Genomic DNA, 27,657 nt, shown 5'->3' on the forward strand with positions numbered 1-27,657 from the left:
ACACACTCTATCAGATTAACTCAATAAGTGCTTACAGATAATAAATGAATGAATGAATGAATGAATATAATAAGGACATTAGAGCTTCTGTTGTTGAAACTGAGCCATGAAACCTTTGGAGGAGGGTAGGAAACCACCTCCTCCACTTCAGGACAGTTCTGTAAAAGTGAATTACTCTTTGCAACTGTAAGGGTAACTCCAAATCTTACACAGTGTTCCTTTAAAGGCATTCACATGGTTCACAATATTTAGACACATTTAAAAACATTAAAAACCCTCTTCAACACTTCATCAAGTAAGACAGGATCAATTCGGTTCTGAATCCGCTGTTCAGCATTTTCTAAGTGATATCAGCCCTCAGAGTGGTTTTCCCTGCTTTCTGCACTGTGTATAAACCTTGTTGACAATAACAATGCCTCCTCTACTGGTGGACCATGGTATCAAAAGTGTTGCGAGGGGGGGGGGGGGGGGGGGGGGCTACCTCTGAAGACACGTTTGATGTAGAGTGGTCGATCTCCCTGAGCAGAGGCTTTGCCGCCCTCCAGACTGAAGCCCAGGCCTGCTGCAGTCTTCTGTAGCTCCACACTTACAGCTCCATCAGCACCAACCTCCACAGCTGGAAAAATAACAAGGCAAAACAATACGGTGAACAAGCACAAACAGAAAGAAACTAACAGAACGGTTCAACATTTCAACATTCATTTGAAGCCTGAATGTTCCTTAATAACTTTTTTACAAAGACATGAGTAAATACCCCATTATTATTTATTTATCTGTACATTATCGGACCAAATATAGGGACAATCGAATATCACAAAATAGACAATATTAATTAGGCTATACTAGACGCATAATACAAACAGCTACTGTCTAACACAAAGCTAATGCTGTTATAAACACCAGTGGAGCTTCTGAAAAGACAAAGTAAACAATGAAAATAAACTATTGGGGTTTTGTGTTATCATTCACTGCTTTTTGTGACCAAATAAATCAATATAAGTGTTAAATAAAGGCATACAAAATATGAACTATTAAAGGGGAAAATAATGAATACATTCATTCATTCATCTGTAACCTTTATCCAGTTCAGGGTTGCAGTGGGTCCAGAGCCTACCTGGAGTCATTGGGCGCAAGGCAGGAATACACCCTGGAGGGGGCACCAGTCCTTCACAGGGCAACACAGACACACACATTCACTCACACCTACAGACACTTTTGAGTCACCAGTCCACCTACCAACGTGTGTTTTTGGACTGTGGGAGGAAATCGGAGCACCCGGAGGAAACCCACGCAGACACAGAGAGAACACACCACACTCCTCACAGACAGTCACCCGGAGGAAACCCACGCAGACACAGGGAGAACACACCACACTCCTCACAGACAGTCACCCGGAGGAAACCCACGCAGACACAGGGAGAACACACCACACTCCTCACAGACAGTCACCCGGAGGAAACCCACGCAGACACAGGGAGAACACACCACACTCCTCACAGACAGTCACCTGGAGGAAACCCACGCGGACACAGGGAGAACACACCACAATCCTCACAGACAGTCACCCGGAGGAAACCCACGCAGACACAGGGAGAACACACCACACTCCTCACAAACAGTCACCCGGAGGAAAGCCACGCAGACACAGGGAGAACACACCACACTCCTCACAAACAGTCACCCGGAGGAAAGCCACGCAGACACAGGGAGAACACAACACACTCCTCACAGACAGTCACCCGAAGGAAACCCACACAGACACTGGGAGAACACACCACACTCCTCACAGACAGTCACCCAATATTGAATACCCTTTGTAATCATTGATTCCCTGACTATTTTATTTTTTCCATAATATGTTATGTATTCATTTTTAATAGTGCTATTAATATGTATCTGAACATTAAAAAAAATAGTGTTTTCTACAATCAGAAATGGACCCATGACTGTGAGTGCTGTTTACCTTTCCCGTTCTCTCTGCTGTGGTCCTGGTAAGTCTGAGAAAGACCGTTTCCTGTACGAGAAGACAACTCGTATCTGGGGGACAAGGGCTCACTGTCTTTTCCTCTCTGGATGACGACTAAAGCTTTCTGGAGCAGCCGAGTCTGATGGAGACAGGAAAGAGCCTCGCCGTGGGTAGTCCCATGTAGACTGTTCCCATTAATGGACAAAACAGCATCACCCCGACGAATGGTACCCTCCACTCCAGCAGCCCCTCGGGTGAAGACCCGATGAACCTGTCCAAAACAATTTAGACTGAATGCTGTTCTTAAATACGTTCGCTGCATAAGTTTGTTCACAGGATCGAATTCCGGACAACTTTTTATTTAGTCTTAGAAAGTCTCAGAGATACATTCTCATGTCAATCACAAGAGGGCAACAAAAAGTGCAGTCCTCAGATTAAAAAAAATTAACATGGAAACCTTCTAAAACATAAAGAAGCTAATCCAAGGCCATTATGTCCCTGAACGAAGAAAAATGCTGGAGAAACAGCAGCTGCCTCCTAGTGGAAGCTTTACACTGAAAAATTAACAAGAGAAACTTGATATTAACTTGCACTGCATTTGAGGATCTGATATATCAAAATGTTACTACAAAAAAGGTCTATTTAGCTCATTAAAGAGAAGAACTGTTTACAGTAATCGACTTCTGCTCCAAGTCCACTCCTCCAGCGATGCTGAAGCCCAATCCTGAGCCGCCTTCTTTCGCCAGGACTACAACAAGCACATCCTCCTTCACCTTGAAACAGAGCAAAGCAGAGACTTGCCAACTTTCTCAATCCTGAGCCCCAGTGATTTATAACAAGAAATCCTGTTACAAAAACAAAATGTCTTCTATGTTGGGAGTATATTGTTGGGATTACTGCGAATAAAACGTGTGGAAAGATGACACAGCAGTAACACAGAATGGCAAACACGCATAAACAACATGAAATTATGTGAATTACACAAACAATGTGATGCCTGTATCTTAAACGCTCCTGTGTCTGAAAACACATCTTTCCTGCGTCCTAAAAGGAAGCAGCGCTTGTGAAGATGGGCTGCGTGTGATCATGCCACTCTCGAGATCAAAGTGCTGGCTTTCCAGAGGGGAGCTTTTGATCATGTTGACAGTGAAAGTATAATTTGAGATGAAAAGATATGTAGTGAGGCACTGCACTATTTCCTGAGCTCTTGATAGGCCTTGCTGGAATACTGCAGTGTCTACTGTATCCTGGATTACCTCTGAAACACTCTTAAACTCCTCCATCAGTGTCATCACGTCCACTTTGGCTGCGACTGCATTTAGGATGCTCTGTACCTTCTTCTGCTCCAGGGGAGATGATGACAAATCTTTCAGGCTGCAAAGGAGGAAATATAACACACCAAAGTTTACTTCCATCCTCGTTAAAAGGAAAGGATCTAAAACACATGCCCATCGCTCATGCCCAGCTGCTCTTCACAACATGAGCATCTTTAGAAACATTCTCCTTTAAAGGGTCATACTTATGCGCTGTGTTTAATCACGTGATACGACACGGCAACCAGAAGTCATTCATTTTCAATGAAAATGGGCAATGTTGAGTGACGCGAACTGGAAAAATTCAGCAATGTGATGAAGTTCAGCTCTGCTCTACTTTATGTAAATTAGCAGTGATGCATGTCAGTGGCTACCAATCAGAAAGCAGCCTTCACGTTCCCGCAGAACCGCTCCACTCACTTTGGTAAAAGTTTAAGTTTGCAGTATGTTATGTTGTTTATTACAACTGAAAGTGTACATAATATTTGCTTTGAATGTGTAAGTAAAGCTACTTTTTGATTACCTTATGACAAAATTACACTCCCACAAGGGACACATCGCCAGCTGCACGGGCGTCGCTGAGCGATTTTATCGCTTTCAGTTTGCACACACCTTTAAAGGGAATGTCTATGATTGCAGGGAACACAGTTCTCTCTGGTTGTTTATATTCAGAAGCTCCATATCTTTTAGGGAAGAATAGTATGTTTGAGTGGGAAAAATGACTATTGTTTGAACGTTTGAAAGTTTAATTTGTCTCTACGTTTTAATTCAGTGTTTGAATGACCAAAGAAACTCATTTGTAACTCAGGTGGTTTAGTTTTGTAGCATTGTCAGTAATGCAGTTAGCCTTCCCCAGAATTTAGAGACATTTCCACCCTAAGTGATCCAAAACAGCAAAAATAAGTCAATATTATCCACATATGCAGCAGGAATAGAGCAGTATCCTCGTTTCGGTTCATGCTTTTCAACGTCTGGAGTTCTCTCCAGTATCTAAAATAAAAACTCCTTATTCTTACTCTACTTCTGCTCTATATATGTGACAAAAATCACTAAGGGGCAGTGAGCACACAAGCCCCGAGCGGTGGGCAGCATGGGGAGCAATTAGGGGTTAGGTGCCTTGCTCAAGGGCACTTCAGTCATGACCTGACGGCTCTGGGGATTGAACCAGCAACCTTTCGGTTACAAGCACCGTACCATAATCACCAGGCCATGGCAGCCTCTGTCAATCCGAAATGCAAGAAACTCATCTGTCCTCACCTGACACACCAGCCTGAAAGTGCCTTTTGCTCTTCAGGGTGGTCCTCATTGCCATTTAAGCCATGAGTTCCAGGATCCACCATGCTCACCCTGGTCACCACAGCGCACTGATGGTCTGATGTCGGGTCTGTTGGTCTCATAGGGTCGATTTTCAGCTCTGTTTTGAATGTGACATTGCCAGGGTCTCGGGAGAAGTCCTCAGGGCACAGCTTGTCAAGCTCAGGCATGCTAAGTGCCCTTAGTTCCCTCAGTCGTGTCCGTGATAGTCCACCATGAGAGCGGGCATTTCGGGAACGCAGAACCGGTGGAGTATGCGGGACAAGACTGGACTGAGGTAGAGCGTCCTCAGTTGTTTGCTCTTCTACTAGAGGCTCAATGGAACCAGTAGAAGGAGTTGGTTCAGAGTTGTTCAGAGCTCCATTAATGGAGGGATTCGGTGGCTGCTGGGAGGAAGAAGAGCCCATGTTTAAATTGTCCACACAGGAGCTGAGACTCCTTCTCAATGGCCGGCTATCAATGGACTGAGGGTTTACATTGCCCATGTAACCAGAGAGCCTCCTGTTAAGAGGTGGCTTATAGCTAATACCATAAGACTGGATGTCTATGTTCCTTACAATCGCACGGTCAAAACTGGCCAAGTTCTCAAAGGACTTGATTCTTTGCCTGACAGAAAAGGGGTTAGGGTCAAGAGTTCTACTGGTATCGTTGGAGTAGCTCCTTCGGCCCAGTCCATTATAAAGCTTTGTCTTTCCAGGATGAAGACTACAACTAGAAGACATCTCAACAGTTGTTGAGTTCCTGAGGTTACTATCTACCTTGTTTGTATCGCTTGAAGCATTCTCAGAAAGTTTGTTCTGGAAAGTTTGTTCATTTTGCTCTGGGACTGATTTGGAAGAGTCTGTTGGCATGATATAAGCTCCCGAAGCTGGTTTAGTTGCTGACTCTTCAAACAAAGCCACATTATCTTTAAGAACAGGAGGGCATACTTCAGCTTGGTTTGGATGATTGCTATTTGAAGTTTCCTTGCATGGCAGAACGGGTGTGGATGAACAAGAGGATGGAGATGAAGATGAGGAGAGTCGCACCTCAATGAAAGTTCTTTGTGTTGTATTAGTGCTGAGACATTTAGGCACAAGCTCTTTTTGATCAGAGCAGGAGTCGACACTCTCAGTTTCAGAATGGTCTTCTTTAATGCTTCCAACTGCCTTCAAGGTGGGCTCACTTGAAGCACTCTTTTCTTGGCTTGATTTAATGGAAGGAGCACTGCTCTTGTCCAGGGATCTACACAGTTTTGGGCTGTTTGTAGGGGTGATTCTTTTGGCTGCTAGCTTAGGCGACTGAATGGGGGAGGAATGGGCTTTTTTTGGCAATGGACTCTCAGCCCTGGCTGCCCTGCAGACTGGCTGCTCTTGTCCTTTGCAATTTCTCTTAATGCTCAAACCTTTAAGCTTGGCAGAGGTGCTCAGTTTCTTCTCTTCTTGTTTGAGCCTGCTGTTTAACAGAGGTGAGACAGGGTTATCATTCGGGGACTTGTGCCCCGAAGGTCGAAGAGAGTTAGCGGTGGATTTAATCTGAGAGTGGGAAAGTAGTGATCTAGAGTCAGAGCTAGCATTAGTTTTTTCTTTCCCTTTGTCTTTTGTAGTCAGTGCATGTCCAGTGGTGGATGTCCTCCCACTTGATTTACCACTGGAGTAATCTGAAGTCTTGGACTCTGGCACAGTTTGGCTGAGTGGCATTTGCACTGGGTTTGGTTTATCAGAGTTCAAACATGAGTCTATCCTGGATGTCCTCTCTTGACTCCTTGGGGTAACATCGGGGTTAATCAAAGCTGCAGGGGGAGTGCTGACACTTAATAGTGCCTGGCAGGTTGTGACAGGTGCCAACGCCTTTTCACATTTCTCATCACATTTACAGTCGGATGGCTCAGGGCTTGAGAATGTCCCACAGTTTGCCACATCGTTTTCAGGGCCTTGGTTTGTGTGCCCATTTACAACTGAATCTGAAGCTGAAGACTGAAGTGAAGTCTGGGGCGAACCGAGAGAAGTAGAGTGGTTTACTGGTTCTGAGTTTACTTCTTGCAAAGTAAGAGATGATTCTTTCTGAACAACTTCTTGAACTGTCTGGCTGCCTGAGATTTCCTGTTTAGGAGATACAGAATTGTCCTTTTCTCGACTTGACTCAGCCGTGCTGTAACAGAGCTCTATCTCCTCATCAGAGTCAGTGTCCTGAGGACCTTCACGGTGTTCCTCTGGCTTCTCAGGTTTCACAGCGCTGTCTGTGGCAGAGTCACTTTCTGAGTCACTGTCATCCAGCATATTGTACATGCTCGGATTCTCTCCACATCCTTTCACAGAAAGGTCTGCATCATCATTCGGGAGCTGACTGTAGTTCCTGGAGTAACTGTTCAAAAATGTTTTTCCAACTGGCAAAATACATCCTTTGTTCTCAGAGTCTACGACAGAGAAATTCAGAAGTTTTGGCCGAAGCGGATGGGCGTTTGTACCCTCCACGTTCTCTACTGCACACACACCGATCTCAGTGACTTCCGGACCAGTCTGTGTTTCTGAGTTCACGTGAGATTCAAGTGAGTTCAACTCTGATATGACGTCATCGATATTAGTGACAGGCACCTCGTGAGTCGTGGTTGTATCCACATTTTTTGACTCTGCTTCCAGAGAAGGATATTCTACGTTTACAACCATGGTATTGTCCATGCAGGTTTTCTGCTCCACAGTAGCTCTAGATGCCTCCATCTTTGCAGAGTGTTCACAGCCCGAGGACATCATTAAACTAGAGAGTCGATCTACAGCTGCAGAATGAACAGAAGCATAAAAAATGAGCAAATATTGTTTTAAAATCCCAGTAAGATTAGCCAAAACAAAGCTTATCAAAATCATTGTTGTGTTGTTGGCGTTCACCATATGTTTACATATCCAACATCAATACCTGACCGATCCTAACTGGCCATCTTCAATTACATCAGGAGCATCCTGAAAAAGCCAGTATCTCTAAAGTGTCATCTGTATCGCTCCATATGTCAAAAAAAATATACTGGAGGCACTTCAGATTCTCAGAGATCTTCACTGACAGTGTATTTCTCTGATCTTTCAGTCCCAGCTCAAAAATCAGGGGGTGGGTCTCAGAGGGGGCGCAACTCCTGAGACATACTCCAGGGTAATTTCCAGGAGTTACATCATAAAGCACATGGAGAGTAAATACCATGCCTGCTCACATATATATTACAGTTAACAAATAATCTTTATATTAACAAAAATAAACATTATATTTAGGGCTGACACACAGACCTTAAATATCTGTTCATATTTCTGACTGAGTTTACACTGCGGGTATTTAACACAAACCCTTATTCAGAGTGACATTTCATTTTATTGTTGATACAGCAGTAGGACTAATGATACACTCGTAGGTTAATGCAGCGTTAGGTATCTTCCCAAGGGCTTTCAGTGGTGTATTATGGTGTTCCTGCCTGAGCTGGGAATTCATTACCATTCTCTACGTACTCAGATGCTAATTCTGAACAACCACCCATAAACAATATCATATTTAGGTTTCATAATCATTCATTCATTCATTGTCTGTAACCCTTATCCAGTTCAGGGTCGCAGTGGGTCCAGAGCCTACCTGGAATCATTGGGCGCAAGGCGGGAATACACCCTGGAGGGGGCGCCAGTCCTTCACAGGGCAACACACACACACTCACACATTCACTCACACACTCACACCTACGGACACTTTTGAGTCGCCAATCCACCTACCAACGTGTGTTTTTGGACTGTGGGAGGACTCAATCATTCATCATATTTTAATTAGGTTTATTAATGTCTTTATGAGGTCAATCATCAGAGATGACTGGAATTAGATCAGATAAGCACTGATGAAAATGCTGCACTGGCTGAAAAAGATAAATATCTACTGAATATGTTGTTGGTGGCTGGTAAAAAAGCTCTTACAAAGACGTGGACGTCAAAAGGGACATTTACATGACAACAGACATTTACAAATTGAAACAGATAACAGCATCTGTCAACCATAAAACTGAACAGTTTACTTCATAATGGGGAAAAATATATAAATCAACTACATTAAGTCTCATTTATCTTTACAAATGAGGAGTTATAAAATGATCACTCCCTGTTTGTACATATTTCATTCATTGTCTGTAACCCTTATCCAGGTCAGGGTCACGGTGGGTTCGGAGCCTACCTGGAATCATTGTGTGCAAGGCAGGAGCACACCCTGGAGGGGGCGCCAGTCCTTTACAGGGCGACACACACTCACTCACATTCACATCTACAGACACTATTGAGTCGCCAATTCACCTACCAATGTGTTTTTGGACTGTGGGAGGAAACCCAGAGGAAACCCTTGTGGACACTGTGAGAGCACACCAAACTCCTCACAGTTGTGCATAGTTTCATTTATTTATTTACATATTCTTACACTGTTTTGGTGTAGAGAGCATCTGAAAGTACACTTACACTTAATGGATTTTTCATGCAGAATGCCAATAATAATAATAATACATTAATTAATTAATTTATTTATTTATTAATTAAATGCTGCAATGACATGACTCTGACATGTGATATCTTCTAAGACAGGTGGTCAAGTCATACCCAGTGCACTTACTTATATAAGATACTTACGTCTGCAGATTAAATGAAGAACAGTGTTCCAGTAATAATTACAGAAATGAGCACCAAATAAACAACAACAACTACGGTACTGCACTAATAATTCTGGCCAGCGCTTACTGTTTATACACTGTATGGCCAGATGTTTGTAGACACCAGCTCATCTGAAATGTTACTTCTGAAATCAAGGGTATTTCCCCATTAATGCAGTAACAGCTTCTACTCTTTTACAGTTAGATGTTGGCATTCAGCTTAAAGAAGTGATGTCCACTCTAACTCATCCCAGAGTAACTGGATAGAGCTTAAACCCTGAGGAGAACACAGTTCCTCACAGCCCAGTGCTGGGGGAGCTTTGTAGCTCTCTAAGCAGCCTGTGGCAGTGGGCATGGAACTAGGGCTGAGAAGAGAGTCTACAAACATTTGGTCATAGGGCGTATGCTGTAATGGCAAGAATGCTATTGTAGCTGTTGTGTTTCCGTTCCCACATGCATTAAGACCCATGCATGAGCTATTGTACTGATGGACAATGTATGTATACACATATACATACAAACAGTGGACCACTCTACAAACAGAGACTAATCAGCATTAGAGCAGGGATATTTTGTCGCTGTGAGTGAAGGGAAAAAAAAACAAGGAGTTATAGGGTTTAAGGGACAAAACACTAACACGGATGATTTTTAAAACATGCCATTAACCACAACACCAGAGCTACATACTACTCCAGAGCTAGGCACTAAGGCTGCTACAGCTAATCTATGAGCTCTATGGTAGTAAATTAATCAATAGTCACCATGGATACAAAGCCAGCTGCTTGCAGTTCCCTTTGAGGTGGGGAGGGGTACTGCCAGCAAGGAAAAGCCTGATGTGCTCCTACATCTTAAAAGCAGCAAGGGGAGAGACAGACTAGGGTCTTTATTTGAACCGACACAGACTGCAGCCTACTAGTGTCACTACTGTGACTTTGACTTAACCGTCATATATCACTGATATGGTGTAATAAATTTGGGTAAAAGAGCCAGTGGGGCACCACATTATCTTGTGTAAGAGTGGAGCAATTAGCCGTCTACAGGAGACTAAAAAACACTGACTGATCAACTAATGTTTGTCCTTAAGCACGTTTACTTGTCTGATTACTTTTCTCAAAGAGTTAGATCAGTGTTTCTCAACCTCTGGTCATCTTCAGGCCGATACTAATGCGGAGCAATGATTTATAATTATTCAATTATTCATTCATCTTCTGTAGCTGCTTCACTCCAGAGCCAAGCCTGAATCATTGGGTGCATGGTAAGAACACCTTGAGTGCCAGTCCATCACAGGGCCTCACACACCTGTGGACAGTTTCACACACTCACCCAGTCACTCTCACACACACACACCTGAGGACAGTTTCACACACTCACCCAGTCACTCACACACACCCCTGAGGACAGTTTCATACACTCACCCAGTCACTCACACACACACACCCCTGAGGACAGTTTCACACACTCACCCAGTCACTCACACACACACACACACCTGAGGACAGTTTCACACACTCACCCAGTCACTCACACACACCCCTGAGGACAGTTTCATACACTCACCCAGTCACTCACACACACACACCCCTGAGGACAGTTTCACACACTCACCCAGTCACTCACTCACACACACACACACATCTGAGGACAGTTTCACACTCTCACCCAGTCACTCACACACACACACATCTGAGGACAGTTTCACACACTCACCCAGTCACTCACACACACACACCTGAGGACAGTTTCACACACTCACCCAGTCACTCACACCTGAGGACAGTTTCACACACTCACACACACACCTGAGGACAGTTTCACACACTCACCCAGTCACTCACACAAACTCACCCAGTCACTCTCACACTCTCTCTCTCTCTCTCTCTCATACACACACCTTTGAATAAAATGGTATCAATAACAAATAATGCACACAAAGCTCATTGCTTTTAGAAACCAAATACACCCCGATATTTCTCTCGTGTTGTTGTTAGCAAAACAGCATTGAAATGCATTGTTAATATTTGCCACTATTAGGTATTTTTGTGGTATATAATAAGCTCCTATAAGCCTAACCTGTCGATAGTTTATGTTTAATGACAAGATAATGAGGCAGTGTATTGCAGTGGTAGGAGCCCAAACATAATCCGAGTTTGCTGTTGGCCTTGGGAAGAAAAGGGTTGAGAAACACTGAGTTAGAGCCAGAGTTGGATCTGATTCGGGTCAGTTTTAGTGTTAGTTTGGATGCTAATAAGTCAAGTGGACTTGTGGAAGGGTAGGAGTCCATCGCTTTCTATGTAAGAGAACATTCAGCCAGGTTCATGTGACACAAGCCGATCAGTTCCCCAGTCAGCAACTCACCTGAGACAGGTTTTTTAATCTCTAACTTCAGAGTGACTGGCAGGTTGTGCATGAGCTCACAGATCTCCTGATATGATGAAGTGCACACTGGGGTCTCGCCAATGGCCACGATTTCATCTCCAACACTCATTCTCCCTCTGGCTTCCTATTGGATACAAACAAGAGAGAATTTGGAAACTGGAAGTGTGTTAGGAAATTTGCTCTTGTTTACGTCATGTTGTAGTTTGTAAACCTACAAAATAACACCAACACACTGTCTATATACAGCCCAGAGAATGAGTTCCTTTTGCTTCAAACCAGGAAAAAAAAATCACTTTTCAGAAGGATTCTAAAAGAATGTTGAGCTCTCACAAATTCCTTACTGAGAAAACGAAAGGAAAGAAAGACATTTGCCAATCAGACAAAGAAACCACTCAGAACAATGGATTGGCCGCCCCAGAGTCAAGATCTAATCGTCGCTGAATGGGTTTGTGCAGAAAATATAATCAACTTCTATGGTTAAACCTAGGAAGTGTGGGAAAATATCCCTTCAGATCTCTCTTAATTTACCTGCAAAGCATTGAAGCTGCACTTCAATAAACACTAATGGTGGTTTCCCAGACAGGGAGTAAACCTAGTCCTGAACTACAACAGCATTCTGAATTCTTGAATTTTCCATTGAAAGGAGGATTAAGTCCAGGACTAGGCTTTTCCGGGAAACCTCCTCTTTGATTCATTCATTATCTGTAACCCTTATCCAGTTCAGGGTCGCGGTGGGTCCAGAGCCTACCTGGAATCATTGGGCACAAGGTGGGAATACACCCTGGAGGGGGCGCCAGTCCTTCACAGGGCAACACAGACGCACACATTCACTCACACCTACGGACACGTTTGAGTCGCCAATCCACCTACCAACCGGAGGAAACCCACGCAGACACAGGGAGAACACACCACACTCCTCACAGACAGTCACCCGGAGGAAACCCATGCAGACACAGAGAGAACACACCACACTCCTCACAGACAGTCACCCGGAGGAAACCCACACAGACACAGGGAGAACACACCACACTCCTCACAGACAGTCACCCGGAGGAAACCCACACAGACACAGAGAGAACACACCACACTCCTCACAGACAGTCACCCGGAGGAAACCCACACAGACACAGGGAGAACACACCACACTCCTCACAGACAGTCACCCGGAGGAAACCCACACAGACACAGGGAGAACACACCACACTCCTCACAGACAGTCACCTGGAGGAAACCCACACAGACACAGGGAGAACACACCACACCCCTCACAGACAGTCACCCGGAGGAAACCCGCGCAGACACAGGGAGAACACACCACACCACCGTCAAAAAACCATACAGTCTCATGGCCACATTTTATATTCGGTCCAGGACCACATGAACATCTTTGAAAAGGTCACGTTTTTGTGTTCCGCTCTGAACTGACTCACAAGGCAACAATGTCTGATTTGTGCCACTTCGTTTGTGTACTATGAATTGTGAATGTCTAACACTGCATAGTTTTATTTCAGCGACAGATCTTACCCTCTCAGCAGCTCCTCCAGGCCTGAGTCCGGTAATGAGCACCTTCAGAGGAGATGACTTGATCTCCAGGTCCAGTCCAAAAGACTCGGTCTCACTGCGTTTTAGAACCACAGTCTCGATCGTGCAGATCCCTGCGAGCTCACTGGGCTCTCCCCTTCTGCAGAGGGACTGTGGTCTGCCTGGGGTCCGTGTCCCACTGTAGGAATAACAACAATAATAATGCAGTAATAAACTTTTGTTTTCTATCACCATCCATGCACAAGAGCAGCTCACTCTTGCAGGCACATATGATGTATAAAAAGAGCAAAGAATAGCAAATAGTTCACATGTAAGAAATCATTTAAACCCACATACTCACATCAGTGACGCCTGTGAAGGAGCAGTCGTAACTGTTGTTGTTGTTGATGTTGCTGTGGTCTCCTCACCTTTGGTCCTCTGTGGTGGACCAGGGCACTCGATGCTCATCATGCTCTTGACCCTGGTCACAGCTTTGTGCTCCAGTTTGGGTGAGCGTTTGGACTCCTGACCTTCTCTGTAGGGCTCTTTCTTTACTCCCAGATTGGTACCAGCTCCTGCAGAGTTGTGCTCGAGGCCGCGGATGGGCATAAACGGCGAATCTGCTCCGGCTCCTTCCTCAGACTCCAGAGAGCTGCCATAGAGGGGAGTTGGTGGCTCGCTGTGTCTCTGACCCTCGCTGCTGTCCTGGCTCTCATCATCCACTTCCACAGATGAGGTTGCCATGACGATGCCAGAGTCGTCCTCCTGGTGATTGTGGGGATGCCGGGCTCCGTCGGGAACTCCTCGGTGCCACCGTCTGAAAGATCCCACGTCCCCGTCTGGACCCAGTTCCTCGTCGCTGACTTCATCCTCGTAGCTGATGACCCTCCGTTGCCGGAGCAGAGGGCTGCGAACAGAGCCGGGGCTGCTGCCCACGCTGCCCTGTTGGGGCGGGTCTCCCGAGGCCCGACTGACAGCACCAGAGGGTTTACAGCCATCTCCGTATGAGGGGGTAGCATCAGGCTCTTTATAGGCTGTAGGTATAAGGAGATGATAAAGGAATATGAGGAGTTTGCTCATTTATATTTGGTTCTTTAAAAAGTGTTTTGGAAAATCAAGAAGACTATTAGACAAGGGGTACCTCAACTTTCACAGGCAACTGTTAAACTCCATCTCTTCAATTCTCAGTGACAATGACATGGTGGTGGTGTGTTAGTGTGTTGTGCTGGTACGAGTGGATCAGGCACAGCAGTATGTGTTCCTAATCCAGTGATCATTGTGTGTGTGTGTGTGTGTGTTTTTGAATTCACATTATTTGTTTTCTGACAAGTTCCTCGTAGTTGTAAGCGTCCAAAGCCAGTGAAGTGATGGTAACTACCGTGTGAATGAGGTGCTGCAGACTCGTCCAGTGAGGTGTTACAGCTCCTGCTGTTGTGAAGCATGTCATCATCACTGGAGCCCATCGCCAGCGTCTCAGAGAGGGAGGACTGACTCGGAACTTCATGAGAGAAATACTGAGAGAGCTCAGCCTCAGAGCTCAGAGAGCCTTGCTGCAGAGAGACAGGAGACAAAACACAGCCCACAATGATCGCCACCTGGAGCTGAGACAAATAATGTCGTAATTTCACTAAATAATGTCGTAGTTTCACTACATAATATTGTAATTTAACTAAATAATATTGTAATTTCACTAAATAATGTCGTAATTTCACAAAATAATGTTGTAATTTCAATAAATAATATTGTAATTTCACAAAATAATATTGTAATTTCACTAATGTTGTAATTTAACTAAATAATGTTGTAATTTAACTAAATAATATTGTAATTACACTAAATAATATTGTAATTACACTAAATAATGTAATTTCACAAAATAATATTGTAATTTCACTACATAATATTGTAATTTCACTACATAATATTGTAATTTCAGAAAATAATGTTGTAATTTCACTAAATAATGTCGTAATTTCACTAAATAATGTCGTAATTTCACAAAATAATATTGTAATTTCACTAATGTTGTAATTTAACTAAATAATATTGTAATTACACTAAATAATGTTGTAATTTCACAAAATAATATTGTAATTTCACTAAATAATGCCGTAATTTCACTAAATAATGTCGTAATTTCACTAAATATTGTAATTTCACTAAATAATGTTGTAATTTCACTAAATAATATTGTAATTTAACTTAATAATGTTGTAATTTCAATAAATAACATTGTAATTTCCCTAATGTTGTAATTTAACTAAATAATGTTGTAACTTCTCTACATAATATTGTAATTTCACTAAATAATGTCGTAATTTCACTAATGTTGTAATTTCACTAAATAATGTCATAATTTCACTCCATAATGTCGTAATTTCACTAAATAATGTCATAATTTCACTACATAATATTGTAATTTCACTAAATAATGTCATAATTTCACTAAATAATGTCGTAATTTCACTAAATAATATTGTAATTTCACTAAATAATATTGTAATTTCACTAAATAATGTTGTAATTTCACAAAATAATGTTGTAATTTAACTAAATACCGTATTTTCCGCACTATAAGGCGCACCTAAAAAACTCAAATTATCTCAAAAGCCGACGGTGCGCCTTATAATCCGGTGCGCCTTATATATGGACCAATATTGAGCCAGGTCTCGCAACTACGGTAAGCAGCCGCCTACTTCATTTTCTTCCGCGCGCGGTGCATGCTGGATATATACCGGTATATATTTCATTTCCATTTGTTTTTTATGTAAAGACCCCAAAATGGCTCCTATTAAGAGACACGCATATGACGCAGAGTTTAAACTCAAGGCGATCAGTCACGCAGAAGAACACGGGAATAGAGGAATAACTTAGTAAAGTGAGCTTTACGTGTTTATTTTGTGTGCTGTGTGATTTTAACGTTTGAGCAACGTTGAGTTATTGATATATTGTTATCGCTTTGCACTATTTCGAGTGTTACTATATTGTGATTATTATTATTACTGAATCGAGGAAAAGTCCCCCCCCCACTATGTGGGGTATATTAACATTGCACTACATGCTTTACCTTAAACTACGCTGGGTTGTAATCTATTAATAAAGTTGAACTGACCTATCTGACTGTTTTGTTGACATTCCCTTTAGCGCAGCTCCATCTAATTGATGCATAACGTAACCCCCAGCCTCTACTGTAGCATCTATTGTATGCGCCTTATAATCCGGTGCGCCTTATATATGGACAAAGTTTTAAAATAGGTCATTCAATGAAGGTGCGCCTTATAATCCGGTGCGCCTTATAGTGCGGAAAATACGGTAATGTTGTAATTTAACTAAATAATGTTATAATTTCACTAAATAATGTTGTAATTTCACAAAATAATGTTGTAATTTCACTAAATAATATTGTAATTTAACTAAATAATGTTGTAATTTCAAAAAATAATGTTGTAATTTCAAAAAATAATATTGTAATTTCACAAAATAATATTGTAATTTCACTAATGTTGTAATTTAACTAAATAATGTTGTAATTTAACTAAATAATATTGTAATTACACTAAATAATGTTGTAATTTCACTAAATAACGTCGTAATTTCACTAAATAACGTCGTAATTTTACTACATAATATTGTAATTTCACAAAATAATGTTGTAATTTCACTAATTAACATTGTAATTTAACTAAATAATATTGTAATTTCAATAAATAACATTGTATTTCACTAATGTTGTAATTTAACTAAATAATGTTGCAATTTCACTACATAATATTGTAATTTCACTAAATAATATTGTAACTTCACAAAATAATGTTGTAATTTCACAAAATAATGTTGTAACTTCACTACATAATGTTGTAATTTCACTAAATAATGTTGTAATTTCACTAAATAATATTGTAAATTAATTGAAATTTACAATCCTTTTTAAATGGGTCACATCTGCTCTTCAGATTCTTTCTGCGTCTTAGTTTTTAAGCCCAAGAACTCACGAAGCGTGCACTTTTTCCATATCACAAAACAAGACTGCATGCACAACTTTCACACACATTCAAACCAAAATAAATGCACCTCCTGTAAATACAGCATGTAAATACAAAAGATTTTCTGTGCTGTGAATGATATTAAAATAGAAAGTAAAGCGAAGATATTGCACTTTAATTAAATGTCTGTTTATAAAAAAGGTTCTAATCTAAAACCCTAATGTCTAATGTTACTCCCTGAACTCCTTTTTAAAATCTAATGGACATAAAGCATTCTTCAAATCTGAGGTCAGACTTTTCAAGTCAAAATCAAATGTCCTTAAATTTTACTCTTGTTTTCCCTCTAGTGTTCCCATTTTTGTGTGAAAAAACAGTGCGGATTTGGCTCATACACTCAGATATTTCAGCCAGTTTTAAACTAGCTGTACTGGCTGTATTTGCGGTGCTGGAGCGTGAGCTGGGTGTTTACCCGACTGGCCGGCTCTAAGAACCTCTTCATGGTCCAGCTGAGTGTCTGGTTACCATCACATTGTCGGGTCTTCACAGTGGGAGAAGGACTCTTAGATGGCAGACCTGGACAGAAAAAGGACATGGACACACACACACACACACAGATTAATGAGCTCCAGGTCAGCCATGTGATGTGCTGTTACAGCTGGAATCTGAAAAAAAAAAGTGATCTATTCTGTTGAATTCCTGACCATTTTCAGCTAAAGCCTCAGCCAGGAGTTCCCAAGCTTTAAGAGTAAACATCTCCTAATGCTCTCTTTTAAGAACATTAAGACTGACACAAAACACATTTTTTGTTAACCTTCTCTATAAAAACAGTAAACGTTATTTCCATTATCTAAGCAGTGGCAGGGTTCCTTGTGGTTAAAGGATGTGTGTGTGGACGAGGAGATGAAATACAGCTCACCCAGAGTGTGAGAGGAATGACTGTCTCTGTGTGTGGAGCGTGTGATCACCTCATCCATCTCCTGCTCAGACACCTGAAAAACAGTTTCATTTTGTTAATGTTTAACTTGTTTATGTCATTTAGTTCACGTTTAGCTTGTTTGCAATTAAAAAAAAAATCTGTGCAAAAGTAGGTGAGCCCTTTTTTATTTAAATACAGTGCAGTCAAAGCAGCCCCTATATGTTTTAAGTATCTCACTGTAAAGGAAAATGCAAAGTAAATGGAAATCACATGAAAATCACAGGAGAGAAACTGGAAACTAGAAACTGCAGCCACCAGGTGGCAGTATAAATCATGCATATAATTTAAGACAGTCAGCTTTTCTGGTTGTTTCTACTCTGTTCTTTCATCTCTCAGGAGTTTATTATATTGAAATATTATGAATATTATAATCATGGGAGCAGAGCAGACAGAATTCTACCAAAGGAGGAGAGGGTGTTTGCTACGCCATTTATTGCTTTGATTTTACAACTTTAAACATTCACCTAATGGCATTTCCTGCTTTTTTCCTGCTAAATTTATTTATTATTATTTATTTTTTTTACATAGACTTCCATTGAAAGGTCCTAAGTTTTTCCTTCCTTTATTTTGTCATTAAAGAGCAATCATATAAAACAAACAACAAAGGAGATACAAGCATCAGTGGTGTGTGGAATTACTCCATTTGAATTAACTTCTCTTCCAAATTGTCAGCATTGATTTATAGGCACAGCACAATGATAAAATACTGCATTACATTTCAGCAACCGGACCCGGGATTCAGTGTGTCTCATGCAGAAATATAGAAATTTTTTTGCAGAATATTTTATAATCACAAAAGGTTTAATACAAAGCAGTTTCCCTTCTACCTTCGGAAATGTCTACCTGTGTTTATTCAACTGCTTTACCTGAAAAGGCTACATTCTTTTTTAACCCACGCAGACACAGGGAGAACACTCCACACTCCTCACAGACAGTCACCCGGAGGAAACCCACGCAGACACAGAGAGAACACACCACAATCCTCACAGACAGTCACCCGGAGGAAACCCACGCAGACACAGGGAGAACACACCACACTCCTCACAGACAGTCACCCGGAGGAAACCCACGCAGACACAGAGAGAACACACTACACTCCTCACAGACAGTCACCCGGAGGAAACCCATGCAGACACAGAGAGAACACACCACACTCCTCACAGACAGTCACCCGGAGGAAACCCACGCAGACACAGGGAGAACACACCACACTCCTCACAGACAGTCACCCGGAGGAAACCCACGCAGACACAGAGAGAACACACCACACTCCTCACAGACAGTCACCCGGAGGAAACCCATGCAGACACAGAGAGAACACACCACACTCCTCACAGACAGTCACCCGGAGGAAACCTATGCAGACACAGAGAGAACACACCACACTCCTCACTGACAGTCACCCAGAGGAAACCCACGCAGACACAGGGAGAACACACCACACTCCTCACAGACAGTCACCCGGAGGAAACCCACGCAGACAGAGAGAGAACACACCACACTCTTCACAGACAGTAACCCGGAGGAAACCCACGCAGACACAGGGAGAACACACCACACTCCTCACAGACAGTCACCCGGAGGAAACCCACGCACACACAGGGAAAACACACCGCACTCCTCACAGACAGTCACCCGGAGGAAACCCATGCAGACACAGAGAGAACACACCACACTCCTCACAGACAGTCACCCAGAGGAAACCCACGCAGACACAGGGAGAACACACCACACTCCTCACAGACAGTCACCCGGAGGAAACCCACGCAGACAGAGAGAGAACACACCACACTCTTCACAGACAGTCACCCGGAGGAAACCCACGCAGACACAGGGAGAACACACCACACTCCTCACAGACAGTCACCCGGAGGAAACCCACGCACACACAGGGAAAACACACCGCACTCCTCACAGACAGTCACCCGGAGCAGGAACTGAACCCACAACCTCCAGGCCACTGGAGCTGTGTGTATTTTTATGTTTTTACTTGTTTCAAATTATTTTATCAACAGAAAAGTGTCTTATTCCATCAGCAGATATTTTTTCTTATTTCAAGAAAAAACATAAAATGATGCTTAAAAAAAGCAAAAATATAAGTTAGAAATAAGTTGAATACTCATTATATTCTTACAACAATTTCCAAATGAGTAAAACTAGATATTTAGACTAGATTTAAGTAAATTTTACATGCTTAGATTTCAATTTTTGCAGTGTGCTTGTTCATTTGAACAGGTTCTGATCTCCAACTTAGGTGCACGGATAGAGTCGGGGCCATTTCAAACCTGTTCAAACAAGCCATGTGTCGATTCGTAGCTGGCAGAAAGATATTGCCAGATAATGTGTCACCTCTTTAACTTTCAAGGCAGGGCAAGGAGCTTTCAGGTGTCACAGATAATGGAGACTGAGAGGTTTCTTTGTCTGCCTCCAGGGAAACACACATTACTACACATTCCTACTGTAAAGTTAATCCTCCACTTCCTGTCTGGGGTAAAGTGGATTTCTACTTCGAAGGCAAGGTATGTTTATTTGTATAGAACCTCATACTTCGATCAATTCACTGCGCTTTACACAAATAAACAGTATGAAGAACATTATAAGCAATTACAGGCTTGTGCTCAAGGGAATAAAATGAAATAAGAAGAGAGACAAATGAAAATAAAACAGGAGCATGCTGTGAAATAATAAACAAATCCTCTACGGTAGGATGCAACATAAACAGCACAGTTATATTCAAGCCTTCTTCTGCACCCAGATCCTTCAAGGAAACTGTGAGGTCAATAAAAGAAATGATGATGAAAGGTGTCTCATATTATTATGTAAGATTGATGGGACATTCACGTGACTAATGTATCACCACAGTAACTCTTAAAGTCTACCTACTGGCTCTGAGAACTGAAAGACCCCTGAGAAGAGCGAGGGCCTTGACCTTCAGTGTTAAGGCAGGCCTCACACTCTCAAGCCCACGCTCCATTAGTGTACACACTCTTTTAGCAGAGGAATGAGTGGAGAGTCAGCATATCCCAACCACAGAACCCCTCCCAGCGCACACAACCACCATCTTCATTCATCAGCCAGAGGAAAACCCAAGCTCCAAGCACACCACACAGGCCAGAGGAATGGTGTTTACTTTCTGACAGGCTTCAATGATTCATGTTCAGGGATAATTAGAGTGCCAGCAGGTGGATGGGCTCTTTTGATTTTGACAGTTGCTCATATGGCAGAAAGTGTGTGTGTGTGTGTGTGTGACTCAGGCTGCTGCTCATCCACTGTCTAGAGATAGCTGGGTGGAACTGCAGGTTTTTTAATGACTTATAGTCGATTTCACTTTCAGAAAACTGGTCAGATCAGTTCTGACGTAAATTGACTGTTACGCTGCACTGTGTATACGTGTGTTTTTTCTCTCTCTCTCTCCTGTAAAATTCTAGGTTCTGCAGTCTGTTCCAGTCTGTGTGTTTGTTCATCCATCTGAAGTCCGTTCCACAATCCAGTCCATGTGTTCTGTCTGTCACCGTTCCCTGTACGTCATCTCGGCGGGAATCATAAACACGTCTATGTGTGCGCTGCTAGTGAGCCGTGTTTTTGATTTTGTGCTGTTACCACTTCGACCATGAGGTTTTCTTTTTGCCCATTTTGTTTACTGCTAGATTTATACAGGGTGAGCCATTTATATGTATACACCTTAACTCATAACTCATAAAATAATAAAGTTACGTTAAAACACCACTGTTTTTCTTGTGAAATTCCCAATAAGTTTGATGTGTCACATGACCCTCTTCCCATTGAAAAAACAAAAGTTGGATCCAAAATGTCTGACTTCAAAATGGCCGCCATGGTCACCACCCATCTTGAAAAGTTTCCCCCCTCCCATATACTAATGTGCCACAAACAGGAAGTTAATATCACCAACCATTCACATTTTATTAAGGTGTTTCCATATAAATGGCCCACCCTGTGTTTGTAAAAGTTTTTGTAACACTGTGTGTATATTTTCCACCACAGTAGAGTTGGCTGCTGTTTGTTTTGGGAGTGGGTTTTGTGTGTATACCTTTGGAGTGAGGTAAGACATTGTCTTTTGTTCCCTTGTTGTTTGTCTCTGTAAATATCACATCTATAATATATTTTCTATTCATTATCCATTTTGTGTTTCCATTTGTGTCCTTTCCATACACATTTTTGTCCACATTCTCATCTCTGTTCCAGATATTCCTTTCCCATACATTAATCCTAACACACACCTCATTCTGTCACGGCTCAACCCTAGACTGCCTTCTTTAGAGCTTCCATTACTTTCAGATTTGCTTGAGAATCAAATGCATTCATGGCTATGTCCACTGTGTCCTCTCACAAAGCAAAACTGCTGTCTCTCTCTGCAGGTAGTGCTCAAAGTGCAGATAACAAAACACTAACTCTCTCAAGCAGAATTATTAGATGCTGAGAGATTTTGAATATTATTCTCAAAATATTCTGACTTTATTTCTTGAAACATTCTGACTTTATTCTCAGATGACCATGGCCCACCCAGTCAGCCACTGTTAATTCACCGTGTGCAAGTTCACGCACGCAGACTCTCTGTCATTGGCTGTTAGGTGCATATTCCCATGAGTCTGACTCAAGCTGGAGGCACAAAAGTGAAAGTAAACCCTCCCCTGCCCCACTTTTACCTGGAATTTCATTATAACGATCACTAATATCAGTTTTTTACCAATTTTTGTGTCAGCAAATGTCATTTCTAGATCTAGAATACACAATACTGTGAAATGATTATTCACAATACTGTGAATGCTCATCACAGATGGTCCAAAGAAGAGCAGAACCATGCTGTGGACATTCTTTCAGACCCACAGTGTTGAGGAGTTTTCTCACAGTCCTTATTCTCCATTACTTTTCCCATTCATTAAGCAGGTGGATTATATTAAACCTGGTCTCATCGAACACGAATAACACTGAATGGCCATTTGAACCGAAAGAATACTGTCACAACATCTGCACCATTCACTTAGTTGTTTTTTTTTTCCAAAATTAATCCTCAAATGTTATTAATATGTTACTGCAATAGAACAAAAAAAAATGCTTGTTTTTTTTCCAGGAGACACAAATGCACACACGTGCTCCTTTCTCTCTCACACACACACACACACACTTTATCTCATGCTTACCTTAGGGTTGGGGTGTCTGCTTATGATGAGGCTCACTGGACCGGGTCCACATTCACTCAGAATGGCATAGGCCTCGCTCAGAGCTGCATGCCGCAAGCTTACAGAATCTACCTCCAGCACCTGGTCCCCTCGGCTGAACACACACACACAGAGAGAGAGAGAGAGAGAGAGAGAGAGAGAGAGAGAGAGAGAGAGACAGAGAGAGAGAGAGAGAGAGAGAGAGAGACAGACAGAGAGAGAGAGACAGAGAGAGAGAGAGAGACAGACAGAGAGAGAGAGACAGAGAGAGAGAGACAGAGAGAGAGAGAGAGAGAGACAGAGAGACACGTTTAGAGAGGCCACCCTCATAAGCCCAATCTTCCTTGCTGATAAAAAAAGAAAAAAAAAAGCTTAGGGCTCCACAGGTGCGCAAAGCGCCTGACATTGATAAAAGGAGCTTTCCAGGGTTTTAAAAATGCTCCTCGGACTGGTGCAGGAAAAAGAAATACAACTGAATGTGTATATTACAGTCTTATCGCCACCAAAGACAGCTGCAAACACTTTCACAGCAAGATACAACATTCAGAACCCCCAGTCTATCTTCTGCCATAAAGACCCCATTCACGGCCTTCTGGCATCCACTGCACATTCCTGGTAAGTGAAAAGCAAGCCTTTCAGATGTTTCATCTTGACATGCATGGGTGCGCTCATGCACTCTCACACACTCACGCACACTCACACTTGCATGCACACACACACACGCACCAATATAAAAGGGAAAAAAGTTCTATAATAGTCAAGAAATTCAATGTCTGTTTTGTCAACAAAATCTCGACACACAATACACACAAAGGTAAATATGGCATATATTAATGCTTATTTCATTCAAACAGACAGGAAACACAACATGGGTATGCCTCAGTGACACTCAGAGATCACTATTCTGCAGAGAACACACACCACTGACTGGTTCTCCCTTATGGGGACTCATTCCTGCCACTCCTTTCCTTCATTTAAAAGAAGTTCAGTTGATGGATCAAAATGAATCAGTGTCTGTTAGTTTGTGCAGAGCAGCACTATCATGTCCTAACACACTCAATCCATCAGCTAATTACAAACATTATCTTAATAGATTATGCACTTAAGGTACTTAGTTTGTCATGTCCCAAGCCTTAGAGATAATAGTGTTAGTTTATTTGACAAAGCAGAGAAATGCCGTGAAATACAGCCGTCTCCTCAGGGACTCGGTTTAGAGACTAGAGCATGAATTATTTGTCTGAACTCACTGGGACCAGACCATTCTCACTGGATGTGCTCAGGCTCACACACCATTCATCACATATTTGTGGGGCTCAGGTTGCATCTGATCAGAATATTCATGATTTCGTTCGCCCAGTCCCCTTTGTTTTTTTTTTTACCTCAGTTTTCTCCCTAATCTTTAGGCAAGGCCAATTGCACTCACAAATATATGACCCTTTCACACACGCGCAGTAATCCAGACATGTTCCAGAGAGTACCCAGAGGAACTGTACATGTGAACGCAAACATTGTCCCCAGACCTTACCCAGACCTTACACACTAATACACTAACACACACACACACACTAATACACAAGCACACAAACACACACACTAATACACACACACACACAAACTAACACACACTAATACACACACTAACACACACCCCTTCACACACAAACACACACACACAAACACAATAATACACTAACACACACACACTAATACACACACACGCACACCCCTTCACACACAAACACAATAATACACTAACACACACTAATACACACACACACACACACTAACACACACACACACTAATACACACACACAAACACACTAATACACACACACAAACACACTAATACACACACACACACTAACACACACACCCCTTCACACACAAACACACACACTAACACACACAAACACAATAATACACTAACACACACTTATACACACACACACACACAAACACAATAATACACTAACACACACTAATACACACACACACAATAATACACTATCACACACTAATATACACACACACACTAACACACACAAACACAATAATACACTAACACACACTAATACACACACACAAACACACACACAATAATACACTAACACACACAAACAAACAAACACACACACAAACAAACACACACACAAACAAACACACACACACTAACACACAATAATACACACAAACACACACACACTAACACACAATAATACACACAAACACTAACACACACACTAACACTAGTGCACTAGGGGCTGCATACACACACCCAGAGTGGTGGCAGCCATTCCAAACCCCCGGGAAGCGTTTGGGGATTCAGTACCTTGCTGAATGCTGAATTTTGCATATGACTCTTTATATATGTTCTCTATGAACAAGGTCTTTTCACTGTCCCCAGTTGGTGTTTGGTTTTGGTTCAGATCCCAACAGTCTTTGGTTGTATGAAGATCAATTTGGGGCAAACCTGAGCTCATATTAACGCTGGAGACTAGTCCGCATGTGTGGACCAGTCAGAGGACAGCTGTGAGCTGCCAGTATACGCTGAGGAGGCGCAACAGATGCTAGTGAATTTATTTTGTGAGTAAAAACACACCTGAGTCTGCAGTCCATCTTGGCCACGGATCCTGGAGCCAGGCTGTGAATGTAGATCCCAGGAGCACTGTTCTCCAGGGTTAAACAGCAGGCACCAATCCCCAGCCCCACACCAGGTTCTAACACACAGACAGAGACACATACACACAGACTGACACAGCTTCCAGCCTCAGGTTTCTTAAATCAATGCAGCACAGACATTATAAACATTTTAGCTGTGATGTGTAAACTAGGGTTGGGTGGTATAACGGTAACACCCTATATAATGCGGTATTTCAAAATTAGGATGTGTGGGTTACAAATTTCTGTTGTGTCTGACTAACTTAAGTACAAGGACAAAAAGTTCATTTACGTGCATTTGAGGGAGCCACAGGGAGGGGGCGCTGTGTGAGCTCAATGACTAGTGATGTTACATTCTGAAAACGGGTGCGGGGGAAAAACACAAGCCCCGTAACCCACTGCAGTTGTGAATTTAGCACCGAGTTTGGGTTGAAAGAGAGTTTTCTCTCTAAATACAGAAGGTCCTCGGGTTACGTCAGTCACGAGTTACGATGTTTCATGGTTACGACACATCTCCCATTTACTGTATGAAGCCTTGTTTCGACTTAAGTGGTTTTGTGTCGTAAACGTCATAACGTGAACTTCATGTTTGGTGTGCGCGGCGGAGGAATACACGGTTACGCGGCTCGGGACCGAGGAGGATAGGTGTTAGGATAGAATAAGTGCTTACAGTATGTTATTTACGTACAGTATGTACGTATATTCCGACTTTACAACGCGACGTAGGAACGGATCAACGTCGTAAGTCGAGGACCCACTGTATACATTTTGAGCCTCAGTTCACTGGAAAACAATCTGCTGTGGTGTGCTATACCACAAGTGCCTTATAGCTGTGATTCTAATAAGTGTAACTTTTCTGTTCCTCCAGCACTAGTCAGTGAAATTAGCCCTCTCTCAGAAACAGGTTTTTATGATCAACACGTCTGTCGGTGTGGACTCTCAGGCGTACTGAGCTGACATGCACAGCGCCAACACTACGAAAATACTTCACTAGATTTGTGCCCCATGTGGAAGCAAATCTGTCTCATCAGACTTTGAAATATTACCACTTTTGAATTTGTAGCACTGAATTTGTTTTGCTTTGCAATTAAGCATCTGAATATAATTGCTCTTGAATTCGACTCGTGAATTTTCACTGTTATCATTCAAGGTTAATAAATTCAGATAAAAAATTCAAGCTCAAAAAATTCAAACAATATATTTTGAAGTTCGACGAAATTCGGTAGACGACATTCAGACACCAAAATAAGAGTTACAAAAGATTCAGAGTCACATCCGGGACACCAAGGATGAGCAATCGATTCATTTGGATTTTCTCTTTCACCTTAAAGTGCAGTAGTTCCATTCTGTCGCTGCTAGATGGTGAAATACGTGGAAAACTACACGTTTGGCTTCCTTCCACGGATATTATCTCTTTATTTTCAAAGTGAAAATGTGATATGACATAGGGCCATTACAAAAAATTTCCACAGTAAAATTTCTTCATCTTCAGGACATCAATAGTCTGTTATATTGTGTCTTTAGTGAGACTTTCAGATTTTTGAGACACTGAAAATAAAGAGATAATATCCGCGGAAGGAAGCTAAACGTGAAGTTTTTCCACGGTGTGGAAGTTGTGTTCGTATTTCGATTATATTCAGATGCATAATTTCAGTGCAAAAAAAATTGCTACAAATTCAAAAGTGGTAATATTTCAAAGTCTGATGAGACAGAATTGCTTCCATACCCCCACCCCCACGCTA

The 27,657-nt window shown here is 42.1% G+C and overlaps 1 protein-coding gene across 1 annotated transcript in view; it reads right to left on the bottom strand.

Moving 5' to 3' along the window:
- The window catches only part of LOC136678417 (PDZ domain-containing protein 2-like), a 143,123-nt gene that overhangs the window by 21,883 nt on the left and 93,583 nt on the right, over positions 1-27,657 (bottom strand). Inside the window, exons 13-25 of the mRNA XM_066656472.1 lie at positions 25,857-25,974; positions 23,239-23,371; positions 18,020-18,092; positions 17,573-17,676; positions 14,499-14,670; positions 13,482-14,154; positions 13,124-13,319; positions 11,579-11,723; positions 4,537-7,345; positions 3,223-3,340; positions 2,638-2,739; positions 1,964-2,237; positions 482-616 (exon numbers count right to left, since the gene is read on the bottom strand). Coding sequence (XP_066512569.1) covers positions 482-616; positions 1,964-2,237; positions 2,638-2,739; positions 3,223-3,340; positions 4,537-7,345; positions 11,579-11,723; positions 13,124-13,319; positions 13,482-14,154; positions 14,499-14,670; positions 17,573-17,676; positions 18,020-18,092; positions 23,239-23,371; positions 25,857-25,974 — 5,052 coding nt within the window. The remainder of the gene's footprint in view (positions 1-481; positions 617-1,963; positions 2,238-2,637; positions 2,740-3,222; positions 3,341-4,536; positions 7,346-11,578; positions 11,724-13,123; positions 13,320-13,481; positions 14,155-14,498; positions 14,671-17,572; positions 17,677-18,019; positions 18,093-23,238; positions 23,372-25,856; positions 25,975-27,657) is intronic.

The sequence above is a fragment of the Hoplias malabaricus genome, chromosome Y (genome assembly GCF_029633855.1).
Source record: "Hoplias malabaricus isolate fHopMal1 chromosome Y, fHopMal1.hap1, whole genome shotgun sequence".
NCBI classification, from domain to species: Eukaryota; Metazoa; Chordata; class Actinopteri; order Characiformes; family Erythrinidae; genus Hoplias; species Hoplias malabaricus.